Raw genomic sequence first — 9,403 nt, forward strand, 5'->3', positions numbered from 1 at the left:
TCCTGTATTGGGTGCATATATATTTAGGATAGTTAGCTCTTCCTGTTGGATTGATCCCTTTACCATTATGTAATGACCTTCTTTGTCTCTTTTGATCTTTGATGGTTTAAAGTCTGTTTTATCAGAGACTAGGATTGAAACCCCTGCCTTTTTTTTTGTTTTCCATTTTCTTGGTACATCTTCCTCCATCCCTTTATTTTGAGCCTATGTGTGTCTCTACATGTGAGATGGATCTCCTAAATACAGCACACTGATGGGTCTTGATTCTTCATCCAATTTGCCAGTCTGTGTTTTTTAATTGGAGCATTTAGCCCATTTACACTTAAGGTTAATATTGTTATGTGTGAATTTGATCCTGTCATTATGATGTTAGCTGGTTATTTTGCTTGTTAGTTGATGCAGTTTCCTCCTAGCATCGATGGTCTTTATGTTTTGGCATGTTTTTGCAGTGGCTGGTACTGGTTCTTCCTTTCCATCTTTAGTGCTTCCTTCAGGAGCTCTTGTAGGGCAGGCCTGGTGGTGACAAAATCTATCAGCATTTGCTTGTCTGTAAAGGATTTTATTTCTCCTTCATTTATGAAGCTTAGTTTGGCTGGTTATGAAATTCAGGGTTGAAATTCCTTTCTTTAAGAATGTTGAATATTGGCCCCCACTATCTTGTGGCTTGTAGAGTTTTTGCCAAGAGAGCTGCTGTTAGTCTGATAGGCTTTCTGTTGTGGGTATCCCAACCTTTCTCTTTGGCTGCCCTTAACATTTTTTCCTTCATTTCAGCTTTAGTGAATCTGACAATTATGTGTCTTGGAGTTGCTCTTCTCAAGGAGTATCTTTGTGGCGTTCTCTGTATTTCCTGAATTTGTATGTTGGCCTGCCTTGCTAGGTTGGGGAAGTTCTCCTGGAGAATATCCTGCAGAGTATTTTCCAACTTGGTTCCATTCTCCCCGTCACTCTCAGGTATACCAATCAGACATAGATTTGGTCTTTTTACATAGTCCCATATTTCTTGGAGGCTTTGTTCATTTCTTTTCACTCTTTTTTCTTTAAACTTCTCTTCTCGCTTCATTTCGTTCATTTGATCTATCACTGATACCCTTTCTTCCAGTTGATCGAATAGGCTACTGAAGCTTGTGCATTCATCACGTAGTTCTCGTGCCGTGGTTTTCAGCTCTATCAGGTCATTTAGGGACTTCTCTTCATTGGTTACTCTAGGTAGTCTTTCATCAAATCTTTTTTCAAGGTTTTTAGCTTCTTTGTGATGGGTTCAAACTTCCTCCTTTAGCTCGGAGAAGTTTAATTGTCTGAAGCCTTCTGCTCTCAACTTGTCAAAGTCCTTCTCTGTCCAGCTTTGTTCTGTTGCTGGTGAGGAGCTGCATTCCTTTGGAGGGGGAGAGGTGCTCTGATTTTTAGAATTTTCAGCTTTTCTGCTCTGTTTTTTCTCCATCTTTATGGTTTTATCTATTTTTGGTCTTTGATGATGGTGATGTATGGATGGGGTTTTGGTGTGGATGTCCTTTTTGTTTGTTAGTTTTCCTTCTAACAGTCAGGACCCTCAGCTGCAGGTCTGCTGGAGTTTGCTCAAGGTCCACTCTAGACCCTGTTTGCCTGGGTATCAGTAGTGGACGCTGCAGAAGAGTGTATATTGTTGAACAGCAAATGGTGCTGCCTGATAATTCCTCTAGAAGTTTTGTCTCAGAGGGGTACCCAGCCATTTGAGGTGTCAGTCTGCCCCTGCTGGGGTGTGCCTACTGGTTAGGCTACTCAGGGGTCAGGTACCCACTTGAGGAGGCAGCCTGTCTGTTCTCAGATCTCAAACTCTGTTCTGGGAGAACCACTACTCTCTTCAAAGCGGTCAGACAGGGACATTTACATCTGCAGATGTTACTGCTGCCTTTTGTTTGTCTATGCCCTGTCCCCAGAGGTGGAGTCTACAGAGGCAGGCAGGCCTCCCTGAGCTGCAGTGGACTCCACCAAGTTCCATCTTCCCTGCCACTTTGTTTACCTACTCAAGCCTCAGCAATGGCGGGCACCCCTCCTCCAGCCGCGCTGTTGCCTTGCAGTTAGATCTGACTGTTGTGCTAGCAATGAGGGAGGTCCTGTGTCCGTGGGACCCCCAAGCCAGGTGAGGGATATAATCTCCTGGTGTGCTGTTTGCTAAGACCCTTGGAAAAACGCAGTATTAGGGTTGGAGTGACCCGATTTTCCAGGTGCTGTGTGTCAGTTTCCCTTGGCTAGGAAAAGGAATTCCCTTACCCCTTGCACTTCCTGGGTGAGGCAATGCCTCTCCCTGCTTCAACTCTCACTGGGTGGGCTACACCCTGCCTTGCACCCACTGTCCTGCACCCACTGTCCAACACGCCCCAGTGAGATGAACCGGGTACCTCAGTTGGAAATGCAGAAATCATCCGTTTTCTGTGTCTCTCACGCTGGGAGCTGTAGCCTGGAGCTGTTCCTATTCAGCCATCTTGCTATCCATCGACACATAAATTTCTCTTCTCCTGCCATCCCAGCTAGTGAAGAGGCTGAGGAAGAAAGATCACTTGAACCTAAAATTTGAGGCTCCTGTGAAATATGATCATGCTACTGTACTCTACTCTGGGAGATGAGTGAGACCCTGTCTCTAAAAATAAAATAAAGAAATAACATTTAAACAAAGTCTGTTCTTGAGCTGTTATGTATTTCTCTCTGTACTATAATTGACATAAAAGTTGAAGGCACAGAAAAAATAAACAATAAAGAAAAGAAGATAGCATTTTTCGACTTGCTTGAACTATGAATTTTATTACAAATAAATGTAAAGGTCTACAATTTGGCCAAAAAACCCCACAATGGCTTGATTACATTAACAGCATTGATTCACTCAACTATTTTTTCTTGAGCACCCACCATGTGACAACCTCTGGGTTAAGCACTGAAAATGCAACTGAGTTAACATCTTTGAGAAGTTGTCTTTACTGTGATTGCAATCCGAATTGATTCTATAATAAAGTTACTTAAAAAGCTACAACTGCTTAACTATAATTCTAAAACAGAAAGGCTCTGCAAAATGAATTATGCAATGCATTAATGCTGAACGATCAAAAATCATATTTTGGCAAATTCTTACTTGAATATATGAGAGGATATTTAGTTTTTATTCCCTGAGTATAAACAGATGATAGTTGACAGAGTGTTACTCGTGGCAAGTGCCATATATATTATGTAGAATATGCCATTATTACTTTATAAATCTGAAAGACTGAATTTTATATGTGTTCTCAGACAAAAATTTAGGGTATAGAGTTGTGGGCCTGCCCAATCTTGGACTGCTTTAATAGAAACTCAGCACATGATCCAATGCAAAAAGAAGGTTCAGATGGAACTGTTATGACAATATAGGGATTATTATGTGCAATAAGGAGTAGCATCATAGAAATGAATCAGGATTACAAATCATTATGTGATACACAGTTAAAAGATTCACAAAAATATCTGTATCTATCTATCTATCTATCTATCATCTATATGAGTGCCTAAAAGTTCAAGGTTTCAGTGAAGTATGATCATTATATCGTGTGTGTTTGCATATATATGAGTTATCCCACAGGGTAGTTTGTTTCCAATCAGTGGAAAGAGCAAATATATGTCTGACGCACAATCATCGAGATCATGTTCTTTGTAGGAACATGGATGGAGCTCAAAGATATTATCCTCAGGAACCTGCTACAGAAACAGAAAACAAAACACCTCATGTTCTCACTGATAAGTGGTAGCTGAATGACGAGAACACATGGACACATGGTGGGGAACAACAGAAACTGGGGCCAGTCGGAGACAGAGGGTGGGAAGAGGGAGGACATAAGAAAGTGTAGCTAATGTGCTCTGAGCTTAATTCCTAGGTGATGGGGTGATCTGTGCAGCAAACCACCATGGCCAACGTTTACCTATGTAACAAACCTGCAGATCCTGCACATGTGCTCCTTAACTTAAAAGGAAAAAGAAAACATTAAAAGGTTAAGTGGTGGCTCAAGGATTTTGCAAAGTATTGAGTTAGATCTTATTTTTAAAGGTACTGTGGTCTTTGAGAATACAATACATAAACAGTTTGAAAAGGGGCGATGTTTTTTAAAAGTCAACATTTACAAAGTGGCTGATCTTCCCACTTTAACACTTCTAAAACACTTGACAGCAACTCACAAAGGTCGTGCTTCATCTAATGTTAGGGACACAGCTCCTCTTAGAGACTCTCCTTCCAAAGAAAAAATGAAAGCCATGGGGATCAACTTCAATGACCCCGATCTTTCCTAGGTGAAGGAGAAAAACAGGATTATTTGACACAGTGTTCCCAAATAGCCTATGTGGAAATGAGCTAGAATTACCCTTTGGGAGTTGTTTCTTTAACAAATATGTTTCTTATCAAAATACTCAATAAATATGCAGGATGTAGCAAATAACCAACACTCAGATCATGCTCAGAAACCACAAAGAGAAAATTGTGGCTCAGGTAAGGAAATCCAAGGATTCAAGTGCAGCAAGCAAGTTTAAGGATTGCTTTTATACCCGGTTTATGCAGCTAATTCTTGAATAAAGACTTAAAAAGCAAAAGGTTTTTTTAAAAAAAAAAATTGCATGAGGAATTCAGGAAAGGGGCCACTATATAGAAAGGTAAACTTGGACAGGAGAACCACTATTTCTATTCTATGGATGTTGGTTCAGAATATGAGTTTGTGATTTGGGTTAGATTAACCTAATTTGAATTCTTTTATAACACATATCAGTTGCGTGATCCTAGGTTAATTTCTTAACTTGTCTAAGCCTCAATTTCCTCTCCAGAAGAATGTAAATAATATATTGTCTGTACTTTTTTGTTTTTTTAATTCACTTTTTCTCTCACAGCCATTAAGAAATTGGTGAAGTTCAACAAAACTTAGTTTCTCAAAACAATGAGCTTTCTCTATTTGTATCTTACTTGACAATGGTATGATATTTTTCACTATGAAACCACCATATTATCTACTCCTATAAACTTTCTTTTTCACTTGTTTTTGTAAATACAAATCAACTTTGCTACCCTCTTATATCTCTGCCTACTGCTTTGTCTATCTCATTTGAGATCTTTTCTCTTTTTATTCTGAAGTGAAGTTTTTCTTAGGTTCCCAACGTTCTCTCCACAACTACTCTCCCATTTTAATTTGTACTTAAGGTACGATATATACAATCACTTAAAAGTTGAGAATTTTCAGATAACCATCTTCATCCCAATGGCTTCCCATTATCAGTTGACTTTTAAATTTTATTTCATTTTGTTAATTTCTTCTAAAGGAACACAATTCTTGGGCAATACATGAAGATGAAAAGGTGTGGATTCAGGGGATACTGATTGTACAGGGTGCTTGCAGATTATCTGGAACTAAGTAGAAGACTTTCTTTTCCGTTTGATTAACAGGATCTTAATACACCCTTTCTGTCTTCACTTTTCAATTTATGTATTTATGAATGGTTTGTGAAACACTTTCTCGGCCTCTAGTCAGCATGGCAAGTTGAAGAAGCTCTGGATGATGGATCTATGTTACCTTCAGAAACTCTTAAGGACTCTGGGATAGTTGCTTTCAAAGAATCAGTCTAAAGGCACTCAGAAAGGGGCAAGAGAATAGTGAGCTCCAGTCATGCTTGAATCCCTCATGGGGCCTCTATGCTTGCTTCAGAGTGATAAATTCCACCCAAGTTATGACTGTCACTAATGTCATGTGTCATATTCTAGGAGACTCGCTAAACTGAGTAGCTGTTCCCCCAGAATATTTGGGTATGTGGACAGCTTCTGGTACTACCAAATTTGCCACAATCAAATGCCAGTGTGGCTGCTGCTAGGGACTACAGATAATAAATAGGGTACTATCTTTAGGTTAATACAAACATACTCATAAATTGTATAATCACTGCAAGTGATTACCATGCAGTTTTAGTTCCTAACGCCAGAGCATCCCAGGCTTTGAAACACAGTTTTAAGTATAATTGGGTCTTCTCCCGCTTCCTCCTCTTCCTCCTTTGGGTTAACTTTCTGGGTGACAGTAAACCTAAATATGTGGTTAACCCCTATCCTGTACAGCAAATTGTGGCATTTATCCATTCTCTTACAAGGCAATTTGGAAGGTTAAGAGGACTTATAATGATATACACGTCGCTCCTGTGGAGGTAGGTCAGTGTTGCCAATGTGAGCCCCACATACGTCATAGTTCAGAGGATCAAGTTAGCTGGCAGTATTTTTAGCACTCACATCAACAGGGTATCTGCTACTTCAGTGCCCAGGCTAACATTTTTGTCATCAACGGTGTCTCGTGAAGTGACAGCCATTTCCAAAGTCCTTTCACATTTTCTCTATCCATCTCCTCTCACCAGTAGTTGCTTATTGTTAGATGTTACTATGTGCCCATATTCTCAGACATATAATTATTATTGTTTCTTTTTTTCTAAAATGAAAATGGTGCACAGATTGTTTCATTTTATTTTTTCTGAGTTCCTTTTTCATAGTATCAGTAGTAACATTTATAATAGCAAGTGGTATTTTAAAAGATTCTGGACACATATAGAATCATATTCTATGTGGGATTGGGGAGAAACTATGTTTCCCTTGTCATTCTCTTTGTTATTATTATAATAAATCTGTTACAAAATTTCTTGGTGACATGCAAACAAAGAAAGCCTGATTTTGAAAGAGTGTAATTATAAATAGGTTATGTTTCAAAGTTCCCTATGAAGATCCTTATACATTTTTCTCAATATGAGCTTCATAGATTCATAATGATTAGAGGGTCTATATGATTGTGTCTATCAGCAATATAGTTGCCATATTTTCTCTCTAGGTGTCCTTATATTTTCTCTAGAACTGGCTTTGTGAAGTTTATGAATTCAGTCACCAATTTCTGGTGTTACTATTGCCTTTCAGATGAACATATTTTAAAATCTATGACTCTATATAAGTATTAGGCTTTTGTGGAGGTCCTCATTGTAGCAATCTATCTTTAAAATATTTCTGTTAGGAGCTTCCAACTTGAGTCTCTTTTCCTGTTTTAAAGTTTGTCTCTGATGTTATAGGTCTCAGACTTTTTACAGCACTGAGAATTTGCTGAATTTCAAGTACACTAAGTCATTTCATCTTTCTAAAATGAGTTTACTAACTGCTCACCTGTCAAGATTTCTGTAGACACTGTCATGAGATAAGTTCTTTCCTGTTTTGAGAGAGAGAGAGAGAGTTTGACTCTGTTGCTCAGGCTGGAGTGCAGTGGTGTGGTGTGGTCATAGCTCACTGTAGCATCAAAGTCCTGGACTTTAGCAATCCTTTTGCCTCAGCCTCCCCAGTAGCTAGGAACACAGATGCATACCATCATTTCCAGTGAATATATTTTTTTCTTTTTTACAGACAGGGTCTTGTTATGTTTCCCAGGCTGATTTCTCTTCTTATTCACAGTCCACTTGATATGGCTATATTGATTAAAACATTTCTCAATTATTTCATGGTAGCTGGCTCATTTCTGTTGATTAGGCATTTTTTCTTGGTGGTTAATTCTGAAAACAAATATCTCATTAATTTCATGTCTCTTGCTATGTTTCCCAGTCTGAGTTCTCTTTTTATTCACAGTCCACTTGATATAGCAATATTGATTACAATATTTCTCAATTGTTTCATGGTAGTTGGCTTATTTCTATTTATTAGGCATTTTGCTTGGTAATTAATTCTGAAGACAATTATCTCATTAATTTCAAGTGGAAAAATTTGAACTGACTCAAATTGGATAGAAATACCACAAGATCCCATATGATAAATAATATGAGGAGGAATAGAAAAGTGAAGGGAATGAAAGAGAAGCAAGGATCCTATTTGCGACCAAGAGTCAAGGCTAGGAGCATAGACATAAGATGAGTGTTGAAAAAATAAAGGTTGTATGCTTCACAGTGAATTGGAATTATTATTCTGACTATGATTATTGTTATTTGTTTTTCTAGGGAAAGGCCTTGTGAATACAGGCTTACGATTAATTAAGTATGAGACAATTCAGAAAAATATTTAAGCTTTGAGGTAAAAAATGGCCTGATGATGTGCTACAAGAAGATTGTGAGAGAAAAAAAGAAAACTGGATATTTGGAAGTCATAATCCCTAAAATAGATCCTCTCCACCTGCAAAACCTACCATGTGATCTGACAACAATGCTACCCCCTTCCTGCTGACTGGTTTCCTGGGCTCAGAGGCAATTCACCACTGGATCTCTATTCCCTTCTTTGTCATCTACTTCTGCATCCTTTTTAGAAATGGCACACTTCTTGTCCTCATTTGGAATGACCACAGCCTCCATGATCCCATGTACTACTTCCTGGCTATGCTGGCAGGCACGGACCTTGGGATGACACTCACTAAGATGCCCACTGTCCTGGGTGTCCTGCTGCTAGACCAGAGGGAGATTGCCCAGGCTGCCTGTTTCACTCAGTCCTTCTTCATTCATTCACTGGCCATAGTAGAATCAGGTATCTTGCTTTTTATGGCCTATGACCATTTCATTGCCATCCACACACCACTGAGGTACAACTCCATTCTTACCAATTTCCGAGTGATGAACATAGGACTGGGGGTACTGATGAGAGGTTTTATGTCCATTTTGCCCCTAATTCTTTCACTCTACTGCTACCCATAGTGTGGTTCCCGTGTTCTCTTGCGCACATTTTGCCTTCACCAAGATGTCATAAAATTTGCCTGTCCTGATATTACGTTTAATCACATATATCCAATTATTCTGACTGCTTTAACTGTGTTTTTAGATGCTAGATGCTCTAATATATATACTAATCCTTAAGACAGTGATGGGCATTGCGTCTGGACAAGAGCAAGCTAAAGCTCTCAACACTCGTGTCTCCCATATTGACTGTCCTAGTATTTCACATCACTGTGATGGGACTGTCAGTCATTCACAGGTTTGGAAACATGCACCTCATATGGTCCTCATTACCATGAGCTATGTCCATTTTCTCTTTCCTCCATTCATGAATCCTATCATTTACAGCATCAAGACCAAGCAGATTCAAAGAAGCATTGTTCGCCTATGTTCTGGGCAGAGTAGGGCTTGAGCCCTTATTTCAGAATCTCGAGATCTCTGGGATTTCTGTCCCTCTCCCATTACTGAAAGGGAATCTTGGTTTTATATCCACACTCTTTTTTTTCTTCAGAGTTAGATTCAATTGTAATTATTATATGAAAAAGCTGATGTGAGCAAGAAATTTTTATACATTTATGTGTATGTATTAAAAATACATACGTGTATGTATTAAAAAATAACCAACTATAGACTTAGATATCACCACCAATTTCTATTTCCCCTCTTGCTATTTCCCCAGTGATGTTGAAGAAAAAGAATACAGGAAGCAGAGGAGATAGAACAATCC

The 9,403-nt window shown here is 38.8% G+C and overlaps 1 protein-coding gene across 1 annotated transcript; it reads left to right on the forward strand.

The window, feature by feature from the left end:
* Positions 1-8,160: 8,160 nt before the first annotated feature.
* Positions 8,161-9,088, forward strand: LOC100429391 (olfactory receptor 51B4). The gene is given in 4 exon segments (XM_028833668.2): positions 8,161-8,789; positions 8,791-8,889; positions 8,891-8,940; positions 8,943-9,088. Coding segments are annotated over 4 exon segments (924 nt in total).
* The last annotated feature ends 315 nt before the right edge of the window (positions 9,089-9,403 follow it).

This window comes from Macaca mulatta, chromosome 14 (assembly GCF_049350105.2).
Source record: "Macaca mulatta isolate MMU2019108-1 chromosome 14, T2T-MMU8v2.0, whole genome shotgun sequence".
Lineage (NCBI taxonomy): Eukaryota > Metazoa > Chordata > Mammalia > Primates > Cercopithecidae > Macaca > Macaca mulatta.